Source organism: Astyanax mexicanus, chromosome 3 (genome assembly GCF_023375975.1).
Source record: "Astyanax mexicanus isolate ESR-SI-001 chromosome 3, AstMex3_surface, whole genome shotgun sequence".
NCBI classification, from domain to species: Eukaryota; Metazoa; Chordata; class Actinopteri; order Characiformes; family Acestrorhamphidae; genus Astyanax; species Astyanax mexicanus.
In genome coordinates this window covers 36,079,306-36,105,704 of record NC_064410.1, presented here as the reverse complement: position 1 = coordinate 36,105,704, position 26,399 = coordinate 36,079,306, and the positions used below count along the sequence as shown (strand labels likewise).

Genomic DNA, 26,399 nt, shown 5'->3' with positions numbered 1-26,399 from the left:
TCCAGCCACCCCCCGCGACCCTTAACGGATAAAGCGGTTGACGATGAGTGAGTGAATGAGTTTTATTATATTATATTATATTATATTATATTATATTATATTATATTATATTATATTATATTATAATGCCAACTTTGTATGTGGCTTGTAGTCTAACTGTGTATATTGGAATTGACCAATCAAACTCATCAATTATTAAAATCCAGATTCCTGCAGATGATGCTCATGGTCTAAGCAAAGCTGCAAAAGTCTCCAAGTCCGTGGATTCTGGCTGTTACTGTACCATACACACACTTACAGTTCCCACCAACCAGGGAATTACAGCACAACACAATATATTCCATGCTATTGGGAAAATCCCTGGTACTGTAGGTCCAGTGCAGGGGACACCTGTGGTGTCTTTAATCACACCTACACATGTTGTAAAGGGTATCGGTGAATGTACAGGTAATATTTAAAATAATTCCATAATCAGGTGATTCTAACCAACATTGTGGCCGTTCATCTGGGCAAACTCTGGGGTGTGTCAGCTCGCAAATATATAAATACCAGTCAAAAGTTGGACATGTCTCATTCAGTGTTTTTATTTATTTATTTTTTTACATTGTGGATTAATATTAAAACCATGAAAACTATTAATTGACGTAAATGGAATTATGTAGTAAACAAAAGGTGCATGGCCTTCACAATCCCCTGACCTAAACCCAACTGAGATGGTGATGAGACTTGGATGAGCTGGAGCTTTACAGAGTGTATAAAGTATAAAACATACTCCTGTTGGTTTAATATATATATAACATACGTATATGTATTATTATATTATTTTTATATTATTTATAATTATAATAATAATAAATTAACATTACTCACCATATTACTATTAATAATATTAGTATAATATATATATATATATATATATATATATATATATATATAAACAATAATAGTTTTATAAAAAAAGTTAAAAAAATAGATTCGATTTTCGAGTATTTATTTAGTCATATGTATCTTTAGGAGTATTTTCTTAATGCCAAAGTACATCATTTTGTAATTTAAATTTCAGAATATGTATAATATTGATGATTACAATTACAATTGTGGTGTAATAGTGAATAAATACTGCATATTGGCAGTGTTGAATCGATGTTTGTGGATGATTGAGTGCGCTGTTTTGGGGGAGGAGTCAACAAAGACGTTCTTTAACCTCCTTTGTTAATTTTCACGTTGGGAAGCTCTTTGGGAGCTCACAGAACTGGCTCGTTCTTTACACACGTCATTCGTTAGCCCTGCCAGTGCACAAGCAGGGCTGGGCTTGATTGGTCTAATTACTACCTGGGTTCACTGACACTGGGAAAGGTGGGGGGTAATACTGAGGTGTCACTGTAACACCCACAAAGTGTGGTCCCATTTGTGTTAATTTCATTTAATATATATTTGTTTTAATTAATTAATCAAATCTTGTTTTATTTAATTAATCAAATCTTAAAACACTCATTGTTTTAATATGCTTCCATTCTAAACATTAATAAGTTAAATTTATCTGTTATTCCTTGGTTCTGCCAGTAGGTGGCAGTGTAGAGCTGATTATTCTATGACTAAGCTGTGACTATCTGAGGTAGCCATAATTTCCCCCTCAGACAAGGGAGGCATTCGTGGACACCAGTCATGGTTTGGTCTCTTGCTTTTTAACCTGTTTTTCAGGTGAGTTATGTACTCAAAATGCACTAAAATAACTTTAAACAAGTTACTAGATAATATTATTTCATATTGTGGCGTGGAAGAGGAAGGAAGGCCCGCGACACTCACGCTGAATGCTCAACAGCTCCTTTATTGAACCGGCTTGCTACTCACTTATAGTCTTTAACAAGACTAGGAGAGCTATAACCTTTAATACCATTAACCCACGGAGCTCAACTAGCCCAAAGGCCACCAACCCAGCTGTGTGTCTCCCAGATGGCAGATCCAGAGTGGTGCCCACCCTCTCTGCATAACCCCTCCCAAGGGAGATGCCCCACCCCTGTCATCCTTGCACACAGGAGAACAGAAACATGCCTGCAGGCGGCCACACACACAACCCAGAGCCGCCACAATATTTAGTCACCTAGATTGAGTTGTAAATTGGATAAATGTATAAAATATATAATATATATATATATATATTATATATGTATAAAATGGCAGCTGAGTGTAAAATGGCCGATCTGATTAGTTTTGTTTGAGTTAATTGTGTTTTAATTAGGTTAGCTACTTTAAAAATACTTAAAATTAAGAGGTTATAAGCTGTTTTCAGAGTGTAACAATGTAATTGTTGTCTATTTCACTGCATATTAATGTGTTTTCTAGTAAAATAATCCTAGCAGTGAATGACTTTGCAATTTGTTGTGTTTCTCTGTCTGTTCATTTCTCTGTTAGTTAGTTTACAAGTGAACCTCTAATGTTTGGTCTTTGGTGAAAGATGTGTAGTAAGAGTACATTTCAAGTAAAGGCAAGAGTGTGTCAAAGTATATATATATATAAACAGTATATTTTATTGGGTAAATTACCTCTAATAATGGTAAACATTTGTAAAGCTGTTTGTGGATGAAGGGGATATCAGATAGGAGGAGAAAGCTAAATATCTTTCTGTATGTTGTTTTTTTTTGTATACATATTTGTGGACTGATTGTACCTACATTATACTGTGATTTGTGAACAGAAAAAGAAAATGAGATTTCTTGAAAAAACATGTTTAAATAACCCTCAGACCAGAGAGGCATTCGTGGACACCAGTCATGGTTTTGGTCTCTTGCTTTTTAACCTGTTTTTCAGGATTATCATCTCTCTATGGGTCTCAGGCCTGGGACCTGTAACATCACCACCTATTGTAGTATCTGTGCCCAAGCGTTTACAGAAACCTGACAAATGTTTTCAAAAACATCCTCATGTTTTTTCTGTGTGTGCTGTGACTCCTGCTATGGCTAAGCATGGAAACCTCAATGTGGACTCTGTATCTTTAGAGGACACATTCCTTGTTGCACCAGAAAATGTAGACTCTAATCCATCACAGCCATTTGTAGGGGACATGCAGTCCAGTGAAACTGGCATTTCTGAGAGCAGTGAAAGTTCTGGGGTGTTGGCTAAGTCAAATGTAGTTCCTCCTATGGAAGCGGTGAGCAATGATGAGATTGACCATTCTTTGTCTGATTTGTTTAAAGTGTCTCGAGAAGAACTGATCAGGGAGCAGACAGCAGACTCCACTCTTCAACCTTTGTTTGCTTTAGCAGTAGCTAAGGACAAAATTGGTGATTCAGTATCAGGCTACTTCATGCAAGATGGTCTATTGAGTAGACAAGGGGTGTTTCGTTGTGATACATTTACCAATTCTGTGTTGCAGGTGGTAGTTCCCTGTAAATTCAGAAAAGCAGTCTTGGAGCTAGCTCATAATGGGGTGGCTGGACACATTACTGTAAGGAAAACTTATGATAGAGTTATGCGCAAGTTCTTTTGGCCAAGGTTAAAGCGGGATGTGTCGGCTTTTGTAAGATCTTGTCATGTATGCCAAGTAACCGGTAAACCTAATCAGAAAATTCCTGTAACCCATCTATGTCCTATTCAAGCAGTTTCTAGTCCATTAGAACATTTACTCATTGATTGCGTGGGACCGTTGCCCCGATCCAAAGCTGGGCATTTGTACTTGTTAACAGTAATGTGTCAGTCTACACGATATCCTGCAGCTTACCCTCTTAGGTCAATCACTGCTAAATCTGTGCTTAAGGCTCTCACCAATTTTATGTCTGTTTTTGGTATTCAAAGTCATTCAAAAGTCATTCAAAGTGACCAAGGCACTTTTATGTCGAAACTGTTTGCATGGGCTTTACGCCAGTTAAAAGCTAAACATAACATATCCGGTGCTTATCACCCTCAAGGCTTTTTATGTCGAAACTGTTTGCAAGGGCTTTGCGTCAGTTAAAAGCTAACATAACATATCCAGTGCTTATCACCCTCAAAGTCAGGGTGGCCTTGAGCGTTTCCACCAGACCCTGAAGTCTTTTTTAAGGTCATATTGTGTTGAGCATGGGGCTGATTGGGAGGAGGGTTTACCCTGGTTGCTTTTAGCTATTAGGGAGATGCAGACCTTATTTAATAGGAAAGCAGAACACCTGTGAGTTTCAGCCTGGTGACCAGGTATTAGCACTGCTACCTAGGGCTGGGCGATATGGATTTTTTTTATTAAGATATAGTTTTCCATATCAGCCGATATCGATATATATCACGATATAAATCAAATCACTTTCTGCTACACTTAAAGATTTCTTTTTATTCATAAGTGACAGAATAAGGGAGTTATGGCCAAAATCACTAGCAGGCTTAGAGCCTTGTGGACAGAGACTAGGATATTCACAACTTGCCAGGTGGGGAAAAGGTACTGTTAAGTTTTGCTCTCAGCTTTTAAATTAATTTTAAAAAGTCATTACACATCTACACAGGTCTGGAAGTACAAGGGGACAAATATATAAACAAACAAAGTTAGTTTAGTTTAAATTGCAATAGCAATTAATACAATTATATTTAATCAAATGATTATTTCCCTCCCTGAATGCAGGCAACTACATAAAGCAAAATACAAGAGTATATCACAGTGTTCATTTAACAGGTGATTTTGATACGGTTTAGTCTTGGTCTTTTAACTAAAATGTATAATAGTTTTAGTTACATTTTAGTCTATCAGATATTATTAGTTTTAGACATATGAAAAGTATGTATTACATATGTTTTACTGTTTTTCTACTTTATATTTGTTGTTATTTTTAGATTATTTATAGCTAATGTTTATTAAAATAATAACCTTCAAGTTTTGTTGCATTTAAATTATGCTAACATTTAAATATTTTAAAGCAAGTGACCTGTAATGGAGGTGGGAGGAAAGTTTCTGAAATGATCCACTTCTACTGCAGTACAGATTAATATTGGCTTTCAGTAGACAAGACTTAACAAGCATACATCCAGTTCAGTAACTGCAATGTTTATCTCTGTTTAAATACAGCTACACAGATTATATAATCTTCTGTATCTAGTAAAATATCCAGCACAACAGACTCTATCTGATAAAAAACTAAAAACACAGAGACTGAGGATAATTCTGCCCTCAGGGTTTTCTAACAGAAACAGTGGGGTTAGGAAAAAAACAGAAAGTGCTTCTTTACTGTGTGTTTATATTCTAACCCATCACTCGTGCTGAAGTTTGTAACATCCATTGACAGTATATATTAACTGGACCAAGCCATCCCACTGATTTCAATGGAGCCAGGTGAGGCCAATCACTTCCTGATCGGCTTCTCGTGGGGTGTTAACCGGGAAAGTGAGAGATTGCGCAGTCGCCAGCATGACGCGAATCTTCCGCGTGCCGTGCAAACAACCGTACTGTTTATAGGAGCTGCACAAGACTATTCACTCCACAGTGAGAAAAGCTCCATTCCGTCTCAGATTGGGGCTTTTATTGAATAAACAGCAGATAAAAACTAGAATTACTGATATCCAATATTAGTCCACGGATTTACTGAAGAATATTCATAGTGTGTCTATATAACAAGCATTTAGAAACTCAGTAATAAGAATAATAAATGTGTAATATAAATTATAGTTATATCTATACATTATAATTCTCATAGTCTATCTTACTTCTATTTACTACTTTCTTACTATCTACAATGTATTATAACTGATAGTAGTAGTATTATATTTGCATAATAAGAGGTTACTTTGACCCTGTTCTAATTCAGTCAGCTCTGTACTTTTAAATTAAGAGGAGCAACTTCTCCAAACATTACAGCACGGTATTTTGGGTCGCTGTCTTTTTACATCATCGTTAGCATAGTTGTATAAAAATGTTATTTTCTAAAGCTATAAACAGATTATTAATCTTATGGATCAAATGGCAGAAAATCCGTTCTTTGTAGAAAAGAACACAGGCCGTGTCATAATCGAAAACGGCTTGGAAATACATTTATTATTGGTTATTTGGGACACCCCGAAATGAATGGAAGTGAATGGATAGCTTTGCTCAAATGGTCCTCTCATCCCTCAGCAGCACACTTCCAGTGGCACGTTTTGGAAGGGAAAAGCTGAGGGCCTGGTAACATCCTGGCCATTCTGAGCCACTGTTGGTGTGTGATGTCAGAAATCACGTGAGACTTGTGAGCCCTGGAGTTGGTTAAAATAAAGAAAACACAGCAGATGCGAGCTGGTGTCCGTGGCTTCATTTTGACTAAATAATACAGCGCCAGAGGGCTAAACATAACATGGTGTCAGAGTAAAGGCAAAAACTCACATACTCGCCTACACATGGAGACGTTTGGCGTCCCAACGCCCAGAATGGACTGGGATTCACGGAACCTACCGGAGACTTGGCGCCGTTTCAAGCAGCACGCGGAGCTGATGCTCTCGCCACCGCTGCGGGAGAAAGGCGAGCAAGATAAGTGCAGCTATCTTCTGTTGTGGGTCGGAGAGAAAGGAAGGGATATATATAACACATGGACATTATCTGTGGACAAAGCTAAGAAGCTAGAGACGGACCACGACATGTACACGAGGGATCTCACTCCCAAATCTAACCCGATACACGCCAGATATCGCTTCCACAACAAACTGCAAGGGACAAAAGAGACTTTTGAACACTTTGTAACTGAACTGAAGCTACTGGTGAAGGACTGCGGCTACCCAAATAGTAACGAAATGGTCAGGGATCGCATAGTCATCGCCACTAACTCCCTGCATGTGCGTGAGAAGTTACTCAGCTACAACGCGGATCTCACACTGGAGAAAGTTATAGACATAGCAAGGTCCTATGAACTAGCACAAACGCAGCTAAAAGAAATGGTTGGAAACAAGGACCTCAGTGGTGAGGCAGTGCACGCCATAAAACAGATGGCCAGTCAACAACAGGAGGGCAAAATCAAGGAAGACCGTTGCAGCCACCACGGAATGCGGCAGATGTGGAGGCCAGCACGGTGCCAAAGATTTATGTCCAGCCAAAGGTAAGCAATGACTAAATTGCAAGAAAGTAAACCACTTTGCTAAAATGTGCAAGTCAAAGACTGCAACGCAGCACCACAGGAGAGCCATTCATGCTGTGGTACACGCAAGTGATTAGGAACAAGCAGAGCTCTACATAGATGGGCTGACAAGCGAGAATGCTGGCAATGGCACCGAACAAGCTTATGCAGAGATTGAAGTATCTACACATAAAATTAAATTTAAAATAGATACTGGTGCACAAACCAATGCTATCCCTGAGTATGTGTTCAAAAGGCTATTCAAAGGCATCGCTCTACAGCCAACCTCCCAGAGGCTCACAGCCTATGGAGGGGAACAGCTCAAAGTCAGGGGCACCTGCCAGCTGAGGTGCAAGTACAGAGACCACTCAGTGACATTGGAATTTTACATTGTTGACACTAAAGCACCACCCATACTAGGCATGAGGGCCAGCCTGGACCTAAATCTGATTAAACTGATGCTAGCAGTGTCCAGAGAGGATGAGGCTCAAAACTTACTGGAGGAGTATGCAGACATCTTCCAGGGCATCGGAGAGTTCCCGGGTGAGTGTTGTCTTCACATTGACCCCAAAGCCACGACCGTAGCATACCCACCATGCCAAGTCCCGATCGCACTGTGAGACAGGCTTAAGCAAGAGCTTGACAAGATAGAAAAGTCTAACATGCTGGAGCCAAGTACTTTAGTGTTTTGGATGCCAGATCTGGCTATTGGGCTATAAAGCTGAGCACGGAGTCATCCCTGCTGACAACATTCAACAGACCATTCGGCAGGTACAGATTCCTCAGGTTACCCTTAGGGCTCAACTCAGCCCAAGACGAGTTCCAAAGGCGTGTCGACGAGACATATGAAGGCCTAAGTGGAGTAACGGCCATTGTTGACTACATTCTTGTATTTGGAAAAACCAAACAAGAGCACAACGACAATCTCAGAGCCATGTTACAACGCACAAGCTTAACCCAGACAAATGCCAGGTATGTGTACCCGAAGTCAGCTATTTTGGTCACACACTATCACATGAGGGCATCAAACCAGACCCTATGAAAATAAAAGCCATCCAAGAAATGCAGCCACCGAAGAACAGAGCTGAGCTGGAGACCATCCTTGGGATGATCAACTACCTGGCCAGATTTGCACCACACCTGTCACAGGTAAACTCACCGCTGCGACAGCTCTTAAAACAAGACAGTGAGTTTGCATGGGACCCACACCACGATGCAGCGTTCAAGCATAAAAAGGATCTGATAACACGCCACCCTGTGCTTACATACTTTGACCCTCAGAAAGAATTGAGGCTCCAGGGAGATGCCTCAAAATGTGGCCTTGGCGCTGTCATGCTCCAGGATGTGAGACCTGTGGCCTATGCCTCCAAATCGCTCAACAGCACAGAAGAAAATTATGCTCAAATAGAGAAAGAGCTATATGCAGTGTTGTTTGGGTGCAAGCGTTTTCGCGAGTACATGTACGGCCGCAGGGTGATTGTAGAGTCAGACCACAAACCCCTAGAAGCAATACTCCGCAAACCCCTAGCCACAACGCCTCCACGGCCCCAAAGGATGATATTGCAGCTACAAAGGTATAACATCCACATTCTCTTTTGGCCCGGCATGGGAAAACAGATAGAAGCATCTGTGGCACAGTGTGACATGCCAGGAAAGATGCAGCTCCAATATCAAAGAGCCACTCCTCTCATATGCCATACCTGAGAGACCATGGCAGGTTGTAGGGACTGACCTGTTTACATGGAAATCACAAGACTTTGTTGTCGTTGTGGACTACTACAGCAGGTATTTTGAGATGGAGAAACTCACCAGCTGCATGTCGTCGGCAATCATCACAAGGCTTAAAGCGGTGTTCGCGTGCCATGGTATTCCGGAGATTGTTGTTAGCGATAATGGACCATGCTATAGTTCCATGAGTTCCGTTTGTTCTCAGAGACATGGGATTTCAAGCATGTCACCACAAGCCCACATTACCCACAGAGCAATGGCCTCGCTGAAGGAACAGTCCAGACGGCCAAACATATCCTGGACAAGGCCAAAGCTGAGAACAAAGATGACTATCTGGGTCTACTAGAACACAGGAACACCTCAGTGGACAACCTGAAGTCCACTGCCCAGCTCCTGATGAGTCGTAGACTCGGCTCAATACTCCCAATGTCTGCAAAACAGCTACAGCCACAAGTTGTGCATCAGAGGGCTGTAAGTGTGAGGAGAGACGTTTGCCAACAGTGTCAGCTGCCCTAAAAACAAAAAAAAACAAATGTACATACTGTTCAAATATTGTGACATGCCTGTTGTGAAAATGCCCGTCACATAAGTGTTTTAGTTAAAAATTACATGTTTGTTTATATATGATACCTTTAAGAGAAGTTAAGTTACTAACCTGTTCAAGTTACATGTACAGAAATTACACTTGCCTGATTAGTGCTAGAGACAGTTCTGTAAAACAAGTATTATTTACCAGAGGTATGAGAATGGACACAGGCAAGGAGTTTGTGGAAAAGGTTTTTTTTAGTGTGTTTGCATATGATTGTTCTTTTGTGAAATAAGCAATCCTTTTTTTCTTAAGAAGAGAAATGTAACATCCTGGCCATTCTGAGCCACTGTTGGTCCGTGATGTCAGAACTCACGTGAGACTTGTGAGCCGTGGAGTTGGTTAAAATAAAGAAAACACCGCAGACACGAGCTGGTGTCCGTGGCTTCATTTTGACTAAATATTACAGCGCCAGAGGGCAAAACATAACAAAGTTAAAGTTAATTTACACGGAAAGTGGATTAACGCGGCTAACGTGCGTTTATTAGAGTGTAAAAAGTAGTGAAGGCACCTTAGCTAATGATGACAGATTATACAGATCTCTTTTACACCTTAAATTAGTGATGGGCAGATGAAGCCTCATTGTGTGTGGCACATTTCCCAAACTGTATCGACACTGTGTTGAAACTGTGGTGCTGTATCACTTAATGGCGACATCTGCTGGACTGAGAAAGTCATTGCAAGCAACTGTGCGAGGAACTGCATCAGTCACGTGGTTTTCCCTAAAATTATACGCGATCCGACCATTGGCAGTTTATGGCTGTGACCGAAATGGTTCCCTACTTCCTCATTAGTGTTGCGCTATGTAGGGAGATACTAATAAGTAAAAACGCGAGTGAATTCGGACACGGTCGCATAAACACACACAGGTGAGAGGATGAGCCTTGTTTAAAACTCCATAAACACACTGAACTGAGCTCTGAGTTTAAGTTAGTGAAGCTAACTTAAACTTAAATGCTGATTATGAAGTAATTTATCTGCTTGTTATATTTACGCTGTTTAAAAATGATCCTCACATTACTGAACTACATGAAGGAAACCTTAAAAATAGCAGCGTACACCGGCTCGCTCTGTTGCCAGATTGGGTGGTTTCATGCCAAATGTCGAGTTGCGTCTGAAATTGTTTGGAGGAAACGCTGTGATTTGACAGGTGAACAAAACTACCAAGTGTAAAGAGTTTGGAAATTTAACTCTGCGGTGTTATAGTTAGATATCTAACCCTGCAGAGACAGAGCTTTTAGTCCTGCTGATGGAAATTTGAAGCTGTGTTTATGTTTATTATTATATGTGAGTAAGTTATTTCTTTCTTTCATTGCTTGCAAGGTTGTTTTAATGTAGTTTTTACATTTTTGTTTCTTGTGTCCAATGATACAAGGCACAAAACATATAGTACAAATATGCAGATAAGCTCATTTAAATATCTTTTTTTTGTAATCAGTGATATTTAAGATATTTAATGTATTTTATTTAAGATCATGTTGGAATAACCCCTGTAATATTGTTAATATGACGAACATCAGCTGTTTGGGTGGTTTTCTCAGTAATTTTGTGGATTTGATACACGTTTTACCCTGTGAATTGGTTTTATCTGAATCCCACTCTAACAATCTGGCAACCCTGGTGGCTCGCTGTCCGCTCCGTTTCTGTGTCTGTCTGTTGCTTAGTAGCGAGACCCGCAAAGCATTTTGGGACACATTCAGCTCGCTCAGTAAGCAGCGAAGTTTACTGTAAATCATGATGCATTATGGGAGTTTTTAGTGCCCTCAAAATCACGGGCTGTATTCGGAATGGCATACGACATACTACTCGTGTACTAAATCTGCCTAAAGCTAGTATGCAGTACGCGCAGTATGTGACCAAACTGAGGATCTGTAGTGCACTACAGGTAACCGGATGGTGTACTACTCCGCTCCAATTTCGCAGTGTGCATGGAGAGCTATCTTTGCGGTGTACTGCATCCCAACATGCATTGCGACTGGCTTCTCCAGCTCGCTTCAGAAAAAACAAGATGGTGGCGAGTGCGAGAGATTTTTAAATGATGGAAATAAATATAGACCGTTTCAGAGGAATATTCATGAGTGTAGGAAGTGACGTAGCTGTTCCTAGAACACTTCCGTTTAGCAATAAACAGCGTTTAAAACAGTGGACATAACTTAATTTAACATGAATTCAAACTTCACCTTATCTGAGAGTCACAAACATTGAAAATCAGGTCAAATTGTTCTTTAAACAAGTAAACTATGGAGGACCAAAAATGACATAAGTATGAATAAATACACATATAAATGTATAAATAAATAAACAAATAAATAAACTAATGTTGAAATGAATAAATATATAAATAAATGCACATATAAATGTATAAAAATATAAATAAATAAATGCACAAATAATTGTATAGGTAAATAAATGAATAAATACATTTCTTGTTTATATATTTATTTATTCATTTATATGTGCATTTATTTATGTCAACATTTATTTATTGATTTGTTTATTTTATTTCAACATTTATTTATTTCAACATTTATTTATTTATAAATAATAATTATAAATATGGTCCTCCATAGTAAACACACCTGCTTTTGTTTTTCACACTGCTGACCTGCCGTGCAGTTATAGTGTCCGCTCACAACTTCTCCCTCCTTCTTATCTATAAATCATGCAGAGTACGTGTTGGATAGCGTCTGACTCGCTACAACCTCACGATACACTTTAGTGATGCCTTCTCTACTATAGGAACACATTCACAACTTTTCCACTGAGAAAGTAATTCATTATATGCGTCCAAACTGCGGTACGCTTTCACTGCCTCTCTGGTGTAACACACTCTGTTTCAACGAGGTAGTGATACACATCTTGGAAGATCACCTCTGGCAAGTGTTTTAAATCAGAGGAAGAAAACTTCCCTCTTAAATCCTTAACAAAAGGATCAGGAGAAGAGGTTTGATAATTAATTATTCATTTCTGACTATAGAGTGTTTGCTCTGTGTTCGGGAGCGAAATATGCGCTCGTCATTTCGACAGCTGTATACTTGAAAATAGCGCCACCCTAAGCATCGAAGGAACAGACATGCGCAGTAGTTTTGTTATTGTTTTCCTCATTGAAACGGTCTATATTTTTTAATTAAGGGAATTATTTTGGAAAGTATTGACTCACCACTGTCGAGCCCCCTCCGCTGCCGGGACCCTCCGCTATACACAGTCTCGGCAGCGGTGAGCCATTACTCTCCTTGATGTAGTAAATAATTCCCTCAGTTTTAATAAATTATTCTGTTATTTTAATAATTGCCTCAGTTTTAATTAATTGTTCTGTTACTTTAATTAATAATTCTTTAATTTAAAAGATCTTTCTCTTTATTTAATAAATAATTCCAATAGATTGTTCTGTTATTTTAATAAATAATTCCCTCAGTTTTAATAAATTGTTCTCTTCATTTAATAAATAATTCCAATAAATCGTTCTGTTAATGTCAGGGCCAGACAGGAATGAGACTGATGCAGATACAATAAAATAACTTTTATTAAAGTTATAGAGTAGACAGGGGTAGTCAACAGAAACAGGGTCAGTACCAAAAATGCACAGTGTAGAGAAACCATACCATAACCGGAGGACAGTCCAGAGTTCATACACGGGTAGGCAGTATCACAGGGTAGGCAAAAATCCAGAGTACAATAAACAGTCCAGGTCATACACGGTAATCCAACACAAGGGAGCAGGCAAAAATCAAAGTCGGTAGAAAACAAAAACAGGATCATACACGGAAAATAGCAAGGGCAAGAGAAACGCTTTGTATTGTAGGATTTACCAAACAGATACTCGGCGAGGTGTGAGCGTGAGCATGGTCCTTAAATACACTGAGTAATCAGTACTCGGGACTTCCTGGTGGCGTCATGTGACGTGTCATGTGATCGGGAGTGTGTGTTGTGTCATGGAGTGGTGCGTTCTGGGTATTGTAGTTGTTACTGTGAGAATCGCAGATAGAGCTGGATGTGGGAGACACAGACGTGCTTTCAGCACCAGACATGACAGTACCCTCCCCCTGAGGAACCGGAGCGGAGGCAGAACGGGGCCGACCCCGGCGACGACCACCCGGCGGACAGGGAGTACCGGCGGGAGGTGCAGGTGTCGGAGCGGAGGTGCCAGACAGACGGGGCTCACCAGAGCGAGAAACCCGACGAGTTGGAGCAGAGGAGGTCGGAGGACGCTTGGGACGTCCACGGGGCCTAGGAGCAGGCTTACCAGGAAAACGAGCATGAAACTCCACGAGCAAGGCAGGGTCCAGCACGTCTTTGGCAGCCACCCAACAACGCTCCTCCGGACCATACCCCTCCCAATCGATAAGGTATTGGAGCACACCCCCACGTCTGCGTGAATCCAGCACCTCCCGGACAGCATACGTGGACGACCCCTCCCCCTCCACAGCCGCGGGCGGAACATCAGCCGGTGCAGCGTCAGCGAGCGGACCCGGGACCATAGGCTTGAGGAGAGATACATGAAAGGAATTATTAATACGATACTGAGGGGGTAACTCCACCTTGTAAGTAACTTCATTAATACGTGACAAAATCTTAAGAGGACCAATAAACTTAGGCAGGAGTTTTCTACAACTACCCTCAAACCTAAAGTCCCGGGTAGAAAGCCACACCCGATCTCCTGGTTGGTAGTCTGGGCTGTCACCACGGTGCTTGTCAGCACGCTCCTTGTACACACGCAGTACCTCAGAGACTTTACGATGCGTGTCCTCCCACACCTGCTCACTGCGCTTCATCCATTCATCCACAGCCGGCACATCAGTGGACACCGCTGTCCAGGGAGCTAGGGGAGGCTGAAAACCCAGAACACACTGAAAGGGGGTGAGGCCAGAGGTAGTATTAACTAAGGAGTTTTGTGCAATTTCAGCCCAAACGAGGTATTGTGACCAATCAGTGGGATGTTTGAAGCAGTATGTGCGGAGGAATTTCCCGAGTTCCTGATTAACCCTCTCACATTGACCATTACATGTAGGGTGGAAACCAGAAGTGAGACTGACATGCACACCGAGATGTTCAAAAAATGCCTTCCACACACGAGAGGTAAATTGAGGACCACGGTCAGACAAAATATCTTCGGGGATACCAAAGTGTCTAAATACATGCATATAAATAGCTTGAGCAGTTTGGAAGGCAGTAGGCAGAGCTGGGAATGGAATAAATTTAACCCCTCTAGAGAAACGATCAACAACAGTGAGAACTGTAGTATAACCCTCAGATACAGGCAGATCAGTGACAAAATCAACGGCAATATGCGACCAAGGTCTCTCAGGTACAGGGAGAGGTAGTAGCTTACCGGCTGGAAGGGTTTTAGGCGTTTTACATTGCGCACAAACAGAGCAGGAGGTAACGAATGAGTGAACATCAGCACGCATAGAATTCCACCAGTAACGGGCAGAGAGTAATTGTAACGTGCGTGTGACACCAGGATGACCAGAGGTTAAAGCGGAATGAGCCCAGGTGATGAGCCTGTCTCGAAACTGGACGGGTACGAACGTTTTACCCTGAGGACAGTCCTCAGAATCGGGCTGATTAGCGTTACTTTGGCGAATCTGATCGTCTAACTCCCATTGAATGGCTGCGATCTGAACAGAGGGAGGAAGAATGCGTTCAGCCTCCTGGGGCTGGGATGCGCTGTCCACAGTGCTGTAAACCCTGGACAGCGCATCAGCTTTAGTATTACGGTTTCCCGGACGGAACGAGATTGAGAAGTTAAATCGAGAGAAAAAAAGGGACCAACGTGCTTGTCTCGGATTAAGTCGTTTAGCCGTGCGGAGGTATTCCAAATTCTTGTGATCAGTATACACAGTAAACGGATGAACGGACCCCTCCAGCCAGTGACGCCATTCTTCTAGAGCTAATTTCACAGCAAGAAGTTCTCTATCCCCTATCCCATAGTTACGCTCCGCAGGGGAAAGCTTGCGTGAGAAGAAGGCTACAGGAAACAATTTAGGTGGCGACCCACTACGCTGAGAGAGAACCGCACCAACACCCGATTCGGAAGCGTCCACTTCCACTACGAAGGGAAACTCGGGCTTAGGGTGCCTAAGTACAGGGGCTGAAATGAACGCAGCTTTCAGCTCACAGAAAGCGCGATCCGCTTCGGTTGACCATTTCAGGATTTTAGCAGCCCCCTTAGTGAGGGCAGTAAGGGGCGCAGCAATGGAGCTAAAGTTACGGATGAACCGCCTATAAAAATTAGCGAAGCCAAGGAATCGCTGGAGTTCTTTAATGGTCTGGGGCACAGGCCAACTAGTAACGGCAGTTACTTTGTCATCGTCCATAAGGACACCGGAGGAACTGATAACGTAGCCGAGAAATGTGACCCTTTGAGTATGGAACTCACATTTCTCGGCTTTGGCAAACAGACTATGTTCTCTCAGGCGTTGGAGAACTTGACGGACATGCTGAATGTGTGTGGGGAGATCTGGTGAATAGATAAGGATATCGTCTATAAAAAGGACAACAGAATGATTAATGAGGTCGCGAAATATGTCATTCATAAACGACTGGAATATAGCTGGGGCGTTAGCGAGACCGTAGCTCATGACCAGGTATTCATAGTGGCCGTTGGTGGTGGAAAACGCTGTTTTCCATTCGTCACCTTCCCTGATGCGAATGAGATTATAAGCGCTACGGAGATCGAGCTTGGTGAAGTACACGGCATTACGTAACTGTTCAAGAGCTGCTGGGATTAACGGGAGCGGGTAAGCAAACTTTTTAGTAATGTCGTTTAAGCCTCTGTAATCTATGCAGGGTCTCAAACCCCCATCCTTCTTCTTCACGAAGAAGAAACCGGAGCCAACAGGGGATTTGGATGGGCGAATGAAACCCTGCGCAAGAGCTTCACTAACATACTCTTCCATAGCCTTCTCCTCATCACGAGACAATGGGTACACGCGAGCTTTGGGCAGTACAGAACCCTCTAGTAAATCAATAGAGCAATCATAGGGGCGATGCGGAGGTAACTCGGTAGCTTTAGCTTTACTAAACACATCAGAAAAGTCATAGTACTCGGAGGGAATAGCAGGGGTATCTACAGAATTAGGGCTTTCAACAGAGGTAGATTGTAAAGAGAGTGAATTTAAAGATAAACAGTTCTCACGGCAGAAAGGAGACCAGGCAGTGATGTTTCCCAGGCTCCATGAAATGACGGGGTCGTGTGTCTTTAGCCATGGCGCTCCCAAAACCAGGGGATGTTCTGTGCATGGGAGCACATAGAGAGAGAGCTGTTCCACATGTAGAGCGCTGGCTTGAAGGGTGAGAGGAAGAGTCTGCAGGGTCACAGGTTTGGAGCGTACAGTCTTTCCATCGATGGCATTGATGGAGATCGACTTGGGGAGAACTTTTGTGGGTATGGCGTGCTCCTCCACCAGGTCCAGGCTGATAAAGTTCCCCTCCGACCCAGAATCTACAAGCGCTGAGACACAAAACACATCCGTTGGAGTGGTAATAATAACAGGCAACATGAAACATTTTTCTTTAAGTTCAGAAACAGGGGTACATACCACGTTAGCGCGTGGAGTACTCTCCACGCGCTGTCCCAGAGCAGACGCTTGAGTAGAATTGGGCCGGAGTTCACAGTTAGCCCTCAGATGACCTGAACCACCACAATAGAGGCACAGGTGAAGGCGCATGCGACGCTGCCTCTCAGCGACGGGTAATCTGGATCGTGTGATATCCATGGGTTCAGAGATGGGTGCAGGCGCAAATTCCGGAACTGGATTCCCGGACTGGAGTAGTGCAGGGCGAACCGCAGGAGTGTGGCTAACAGCTTTGGGCTTACGGGAAAGGAGCTGATCCAGACGGATAGACAGAGCGATCAGCTGATCCAGGGTAAGTGAGTCGTCCTTGCATGCAAGTTCTCTTTGAATCTCAGGGTTAAGTCCGTGTCGAAACATGGAGATGAGAGCAGGGTCGTTCCAACCGCTGCTAGCAGCTAACGTACGGAACTCCAGAGCAAAGGCTGCCACAGATAGTTTACCTTGCTTCAAGGTAATCAGAAGCTCTCCACTAGATTGCCCATAGCGTGTATGATCAAAAACGCTGCGAAAAATAGACAAAAAAGTGTCGTAGCTGGATTCAGAAATGTTCTCCCAAATAGCTGTAGCCCAGTCCAAAGCCTTGCCAGACAGTCGAGAAATTATAAACCCGATTTTAGCTTTATCAGAAGCAGGAGGTGAGTTGCTAAAAAACACGGAGCACTGGAGCAGAAACCCATTACATTTCTCAGTGTTTCCGTCATAGACTTCGGGTTTACACACAGCGAAAAAGGGAGTAGTGGTTTTGTTAGGGCTGGCTACAGGACTAACCACTGGGCTAGGGTTCTGGGTGGACAAACCCCGGAGGTGACTCATAATCTCGGCTAGCTGCTGCTGTTGGTTAACCTGGTGGCGTGCTAGCTCGTCAACAGCTTGGGTCACACCAGCGAGCGTTTGCTGGTGCTGACCTAAAAGCCGACCCTGGTTAGCCAAACCAGACTTAATAGACTCTGTATCCGCAGTCTCTGTCATTATGGCCGAGTATCTTGTCAGGGCCAGACAGGAATGAGACTGATGCAGATACAATAAAATAACTTTTATTAAAGTTATAGAGTAGACAGGGGTAGTCAACAGAAACAGGGTCAGTACCAAAAATGCACAGTGTAGAGAAACCATACCATAACCGGAGGACAGTCCAGAGTTCATACACGGGTAGGCAGTATCACAGGGTAGGCAAAAATCCAGAGTACAATAAACAGTCCAGGTCATACACGGTAATCCAACACAAGGGAGCAGGCAAAAATCAAAGTCGGTAGAAAACAAAAACAGGATCATACACGGAAAATAGCAAGGGCAAGAGAAACGCTTTGTATTGTAGGATTTACCAAACAGATACTCGGCGAGGTGTGAGCATGAGCATGGTCCTTAAATACACTGAGTAATCAGTACTCGGGACTTCCTGGTGGCGTCATGTGACGTGTCATGTGATCGGGAGTGTGTGTTGTGTCATGGAGTGGTGCGTTCTGGGTATTGTAGTTGTTACTGTGAGAATCGCAGATAGAGCTGGATGTGGGAGACACAGACGTGCTTTCAGCACCAGACATGACAGTTAATTTAATAAATAATTACCATTGATTAATATATCGTTCTGTTGATTCAATAAATAATTCCCTGAGTTTTAATACATATTTTTCTTTTAAATAAGGGAATTATTTGAATACAAATTAAGAAAATTGTTTCACTTGTGTTGAGATTGTGTTAATATGAATGAGAGTTTGTTTAAATGTTTTCTTCTTGTTGGTACTTACATAGATTAAAATTGTAATCTACTAAAATAAATAGGAAAACATATTTAAGTATAACTGGAACATACTTGGGTTGTGGGGGCTGCTGCTAAATGGTTGTTAGAATTGGGTTAGCTGCACTTATATTAAACTCTAAAATAAAAGCAGCATTTGCTGTTCTGGATAGTATGCAGATCTTATTCGTTTTAATAATGAAAAGGTAGGACATTTTTCATGTTCTTTCTGTTTACAACTCACAGGAATTCAGAGCACTACAGAGCACTGACTGGTGTGTCACGGGACCGTGTAGGGTACTACAATCAAAAGTGTTGCAGTACTGAATACTACGTACTGGGCAGTGTGTAGTATGAAGTACATATTAGTGCAGTGTGCAGTACGCAGTATAGTAGTATGCCATTTCGTATACAGCCACGTTCGAATCCCCCCTTAAGATTCGGACACTTAAAGAAAAATGTCTGACATACTCAATAGTGCCCTAACTAGTAAATAGGGAGCCATTTCGGTCACAGCCTGAGAGATTGTGCAGGCACCAGCATGACGTGAATCTTCCGCGTGCCTTGCAAACAACCGTACTGTTTATAGGAGCTGCACAGAACTATTCACTCCACAGTGACAAAAGCTCCATTCCGTCCCTTTCATTGAATGAACAGCAGATATAAACTAGAATTACTGATATCCAATATTAGTCCACGGATTTACTAAAGAATATTCATAGTTTGTCTATATAACAAGCATTTAGAAACTGTGTAATAATAATAATAAATGTGTAATATAAATTATAGTTATATCTATACATTATAATTCTCATAGTCTATCTTACTTTTATTTACTACTATTTTACTATCTACAATGTATTATAACTATTAGTAGTAGTATTATATTTCCATAATAAGAGGTTACTTTGACCCTGCTCTAATTCAGTCAGCTCCTTACTTTTAAATTAATAGGAGCAACTTCTCCAAACATTACAGCACAGTATTTTGGGTCGCTGTCTTTTTACGTCATCGTTAGCATAGTTGTGTAAAAATGTTATTTTCTAAAGCTATGAACAGATTATTAATCTTATGGATCAAATGGCAGAAAATCCGTTCTTTGTAGAAAAGAACACGGGCCGTGTCATAATCGAAAACGGCTTGGAAATACATTTATTATTGGTTCAAAGTCACCCCAAAATGAATGGAAGTGAATGGATAACTTTGCTTTGGTCCTCTCATTCCTCAGCAGCACACTTCTGGTGGCACGTTTTGGAAGGGAAAAGCTGGGGGACTGTAACAGATAGGCAGTCTCAATAGAGCTGGAATGAATTTCAGAATACCATAATATATATAACAACATATATATATATGCATTATTTGATTTTTAAATCATTTTAAGCAAGGATAATAATAATAATAGTTAGTATTTTTATTATTATTTTTAGGAGATTTTAGACTGCACATATTTGTCTTAAATATAAACTACAAGGCATTTTACATTAATAGCTAAAATATGTTGCTCTGAAATAATACATTATAATATCTTTGCTTAAAATTATTTAAAAATCAAGGTTACAGTAGAAGTTACAGGGGGCAGGATGGCGGGGGATTTAGTTGCAGTTTTTTTAACCAATGAGAATGCAGAGCAAGCGGCATTAGGAATTTAATTGATCAAATCCTGTTCCCACGTCTGATTGGCTGGAGACTTTTGGCAGCTTTGTTGCAGTGAAGAGCTCCGCGCTCGAGCAGGGACCGATCCGCGAGCACACAGGAGGAATTTGAGCGCGAGCGCACGCTCTCGAAACATTAAAAACAGCCAGATAGCACACGAGGGTGATATATCCGAGAGCGCGCACGCAGATTCGTACAAGAGGAGAGTTAATCTGAGAGAGAGCATGGTAAATCTGTGTGAGCACACCTATATTTTAGACGTGAGCAAATAAAATCCTTGAGAGCACACCTATATTTTACACGCGAGCAAATAAATTCCGTGACCGCTGCATGAAATAGACTCTTGCATTCAAAAACTTTGCTCTCGACTTTTGGCAGTAAAATGACGCCATAGATTTGCTTTTAGAGTTTAGTTGTTAGGGCTCAGCCAGTTCCCGCAGCGGCCACCAGAGGCCGCCATAAACCCACCAAGGTTGTAAGAAGGGTGTCACTACCCGATCTGTTCCCCCTGCCCGATTTGTGCCGCGCATGCGCACTGCAAAATAAGCAGGGGCACAGATCGAGCAGCCGTTTTCTGAATTCTAAATAGACTGATAGGTGTTTAAACTAATTATAATTAGAAAATAATCTGTTAAAATGTATAAGCCTGTGATGTTTTTATTTATTTATTTTATATACAAAGTATAAACTACTTCACATTTTATTAGTTTATCTTTCTGTAATCTAGATAGCTGTTTTACCGTGTGGTACGGGGTCTGCACAGCTTCCTGCCGCAGGACCCTCCAGCGCATCGTGAGAGCAGCTGAGAAGATCGTTGGCACCTCTCTCCCCTCCCTTCAGGATTTGTACAGATCCCGCCTCACACGGAAAGCACTCCGTCTGGCAGGAGATCCCTCCCACCAGCTTCTTCAGCCTGCTGCCATCAGGGAGGAGACTGAGGAGTCTAGGGGTGAGGACCAGCAGAAGGCGAGACAGCCCCATCCATCAGGCTGTGAGGATGCTGAACTCTCTTCCTGCTGTACCCCCCATCCCAATCCTGCCCCCAGCACACACTCACTCAGCATCCTGCCCCCACCCCCCCACCATTACAGTACTGAAACTGTATACTACAATACACAAAGATCTGGACCCTTTCCAACAGACTCGCACTAAACACCCAATGCCTGCACTACTGCTATACTTGCACTGTCAATACACACTTTTATTCCCCAAGAACTTTACACACTCATTCACTTTACCAACCTTAAGCTATATACCACATTTGCACTACTGTTATATACTATTTATACTGTCATTCCATCCCAGTCACCATCAATATTGCACTATTGTCTTCCTTCTTACATATGTTTATTGTGTCTTGTTGTATTGAACATATAGTGTCTCCCACTCTTTATATTACATATCTATTTGTTTTTTATTTCTATGTAAATATCTATCTCTCCCCCACCACTACTGCACCTTGTTTCTGTCTTATGTATGTCTATTTGTGTCCCTGGTATTGTACACATAGTGTCTCCCATTCTTTCTTTTATTGTATCTATTATCTGTACTTGCTGTAAAATTGGGGAGGAGAGTAACGTAATTTCAATTCTCTGTATGTCCTGTACATATGAAGTATTGACAATAAAACTACTTTGACTTGACTGGGAGATAAATTACAAACAAAATACAAATGTCAACCAGAAAATAATTAATAATAACTATTAATTAATAATTATTAATACATTTCTTTGTCCTTGAGCAGTTGATATATAAAACTGTGCATTTTACACTGTGTCAATTTAGTATTAACGGGTGTGTAAGACGTTTTTGGATTTGTAATTAGTTTACCATTATAGCAAACCTGTTTGGGTTATACCCACATTATGGGGGGTGGTCTACCAGTTGTAGTATTTCTCAAGCTAACAAAGAATTTGTGTATATAAAAAATACTTTTATTCTTACAATACACAGCAAATTATTATTAACAACAGGTACAACACATTCATCAAAATATCAGTTTATTTTACTCTCAGAGAAGAACCCCCATCCCTCTCAACACACGCACACGGACACTCACTGTCCTTGCCCGTTCCTTTGTTACAGGATGGCATGAATCCTGATTTTAATGAACATGTATTATTTACAGCTCTGTAAAACTTAAAAAAAAAAAAATATTTTGAGAGTCCATTAACACAGATCATTAAGTCCACCTGAAGCCAATAACGCATCATCAGCCTCAGCTGGGGTACCGTCTTTAAAAAGGCGAGCTTCCACCACACTGATGTCGCTCACTTCATGCCCTGTGACTGGTACTTGTACTGACTTACTGAAGCACAAAGTTGGTTTGGTAACCTCATTGAGCTTTAAACTTCATAGCCAGTTGTATCCAATCATGAGAAAAGGTATTTAAGGTGGCCAATTGCAAGTTGTTCTCCTATTTGAATCTCCTCTGAAGAGTGGCATCATGGGCTCATCAAAACAACTCTCAAATGATCTAAAAACAAAGATTGTTCAACACAGTTGTTCTCATGATTGGATACACCTGGCTATGAAGTTCAAATCTATCAATTTTGTGCTTCAGTAAGTCAGTAAAAAGTAGTTAGGAGTATTCAAATCAATAAAATGATAAGGGTGGCCATACTTTTGCTCCGGGCAAATTTTGGTTTAAGGCATATTGCACATTTTCTGTTAGTACAATAAACCTCATTTCAATCCTGAAATATTACTGTGTACATCAGTTATTATATATATCAAACTGAAATGGCTGTTACAAAATTAAAATTAATATGGGTGCCCAAACTTTTCATATGACTGTACATCTACAATTATGCGTTTTTGATAGTAAACTCCTTGTTTTCTGACAGAGGAGGGTCTGATTAATTATTTTCACGATGGGTTTATGTTGACACAATGTATAGGTTAGACAGCAGACTGATAAAACTATGCCCATCCTGTATTAAAATCATTTAATGGGATATAACCATGTATCGCGTATAGTGTGGCTGTGTTCACACAATACAGACACTCGCAGATACTGTAAAATGGGTTGTTTATTAAAACACCAGTTAGAAAAAGGGTAGTCGTACAAAACAGATTATAGCACCGGTAAACAGAAGCCACATAGGAAAAACCATACCATGAACGGGAAGAGTTCATACAGGAAGAAGCCAGCATCAAAGATAATCCAAAATTGGAAACGTTAAACAGTCCAGGTCAAACACAGTAAATCCACAATAAGAGGTACAGGCAGAAATCGGCGTCGAAAAAACAATGAGCAAGGTCAAGGTTTATACGTACATACGTTTCAAATATTATTATAATAGTCTAGCCTAAGGATATTTAAATTGCATTTTATCTAATATTAACTAAAAATGTATTAACCGCTTGTGTCTTTTATTTTGAAACACGCACTTCCGGTTGCCGTCGGATTTGTCCCGCTAATGTTGCTGTCTTCACACTGCTGTCACAGTGCCCTGCAGTCCTCCTGTAGGGTTACACTCTCAGCCGCTCCTGTCAGAAGGTAAGAGAACCTGAAACTCTTTAAACTCGTTTATTCACGACCTTTAGAACAGTCTGTTCCTCATTCTGATTTATAGTGGAGATGATCTCAGATTCTCAGGTTCAGATCTCGATATTATTTAGACCTGCCTATAAACCCGAAATTTGGCTAGCACCTTTATGTAACTCTAACGCTTCATCTCCATCCTGAACAGTGCGCTCTGTGCTCAGACCTGTGTGGACAGATAAGTAACGTTGCACACTGTTCCTTGAGTTCCTTGATACTGAGTTTAATGAGAAGATCGGTAAGTTTGTGTTTCTTTACTTCAAGCCAAAAAAAAAAAACAACGTAAAAAAGCTAAAGAAATTTACCTCCTCGCCCTTAAACACTACTTTTGTTTTGTGTTGTATTGTATTGTATTGTATTGTATTACTTACTTAAAAGTCAGATAATAATGTATATTAATAAAGTCTGAACTGAGCATGTGTCAATCATTTTCGACTGCAGCCAATCAGATACTACACTTTCGTTGTGAATCATTTTTATGAAGCCAATCCTCAGACAGACCAAGCTGTCCATCATTTTTTACTGCAGCCAATCACCTTAACAAATCTGTCAAAAGAAGGCGGAAACTGCGTTGCTACCGGTTAAACGTTGTGCAATTTAAACTTCTGAACAGCGCAGAAGCTGAATCTGTATAAGTATTTTGCGAAATACTACATTAACAGTTTAAACACATTTATGGGCAACATATTTCAGCTATTAATGTAAAATGTCTTGTAGCTTATATTTAAGACATATACGTGCAGTCTAAGATCTCCTAATAATAATAATAATAATAATAATAATAATAATAATAATACAAACTATTATTAACATCCTTGCTTAAAAGCATTTAAAAATCAACGTTTACTTAATAAATTCCAAATTAAGTAAATAAATAAAATGTTTTTGTATTGTTTTTACTATAACATCATCAGCTCAGAGCTAGATAACAGATCTCAGTCTCAGTAGAGCTGGAATTAGAGCTGTAAAATACCATAATATATATATGTATGTATATATATATATATATATATATATATATATATATATATATATATATATATATATAATACCTTAAATACATTAATACATTATAATATCCTTGCTTAAAATTATAAAAAAATCAAGGTTATAGTAGAAGTTACAGGGGGCAGGATGGCGGGGGATTTTGTTGCAGTTTTTTCAACCAATGAGAATGCATAGCAAGCGGCATTACGAATTTAATTGGTCAAATCCTGTTCCCACGTCTGATTGGCTGGAGACTTTTGGCAGCTTTGTTGCAGTGAAAAGCTCCGCGCTCAAGCAGGGACCGATCCAAGAGCACACGGGGAAGTTGGGCGAGAGCGCACGCTCTTGAAACATTAAGAACAGCCAGATAGCACACGAGGGGGATATATCCGAGAGATATCCAGATTCGTACAAGAGGAGAGTTAATCTGAGAGAGAGCATGGTAAATTTGTGTGAGCACACCTATATTTTACACGTGAGCAAATAAAATCTGTGAGCGCTTGCATTCAAAAACTTCGCTCTCGACTTTTGGCAGTAAAATGACGCCATTGAGAGCCGTGAAGTCGTGTAGTCATTTTGTAGTCGGTGCCATGTTGTTTATGCCCGTATTTGGGGCTCCTTTGGGGTTCCATGTTTAAGCGGTTCAAGTCAGAGACTGTAAAAAAAAGATGGACGCTGTGTCGCCGTTCCCATTCATTCAGTGAAAATGAAGCCAAAATCTTCCGCCATGTTGCCGATCCTAATACCCGAGTCTACGCAGTAGAGTCCAGAGGAGGGAGAAAGACTGTGGAGAGCAGCCTACTCATTTAAATAACCCCGGGGCTGCCTCGCGGTCACAGGCTGCAGACTGTTATTGGTCCCGCCCATAAGCAGCCCTTTTACAATAACCTTTTTTGAATAGAGCTGAATAACGTTTTTAAAAACGAGTTCTGTGGGGATATACAAATTTTACAATATAAGCAGAGTTTACACTAGCTGCTGCATTTAAATAATGGAGGTAGTATTACAGTATATTAGAAAAAAACGTGATTGAATGTTGTCTGTTTTGCCATTGAAACCTATGGGGATGGGTGGAGTTACACAGCTTTCTGCACCCGAACAGCAGGGGGTGCCCGACCTGTAGTGGCTTCACTTTTGACAGACGATGCTCTGTCCAGCTATACACAGTCTATGGTTCAAGTCAATACGGAGTTTGAATGGGCTTTTCAAAAACTGGCCTCTATCACATTCTGTGGTAAATAAATATGTTCAGAACCCTGTACGTAAGGGTGACCAAACGTTCGTATTTCCCGGAACATGTCCGTAGTTTCCGTCCTGTCCCGTGCGTCCCAGGTTTTTTTTTTTTTTTTAAGTGAGGAAATGTCCTGGTTTTTACGATACGATACGATAAGACTTTATTGTCCCGAAGGAAATTTGTCCTGGACAGACACAAAACATCTGCTGTTACAAAAAAGATTTAGAGTTGACACATATACACAATAGATTCACAGTACAATATAAACTCTCAGCATTCAGGACAGAGTTACATAGGATGGCCTCTAATATGATTGTCATT

The 26,399-nt window shown here is 40.9% G+C and overlaps 1 protein-coding gene across 7 annotated transcripts in view; it reads left to right on the top strand.

Annotated features, from left to right (window-relative positions):
- LOC111190432 (asparagine synthetase [glutamine-hydrolyzing]-like) overlaps positions 1–26,399 on the top strand; it is a 146,035-nt gene that overhangs the window by 21,111 nt on the left and 98,525 nt on the right. For 3 of the 7 annotated variants that reach the window (XM_049476435.1, XM_049476437.1, XM_049476436.1), the window contains exon 1: positions 23,702–23,812. The exons of 2 other annotated variants lie outside the window; for them this stretch is intronic. In XM_049476435.1, the coding sequence (XP_049332392.1) occupies positions 23,733–23,812 (80 nt within the window). In that variant the 5' untranslated portion in view covers positions 23,702–23,732. Of the gene's footprint in view, positions 1–23,701; positions 23,813–26,399 lie in introns of those variants that run through there. 2 more of the 7 variants (XM_049476434.1, XM_049476442.1) reach the window with 2 other exon arrangements.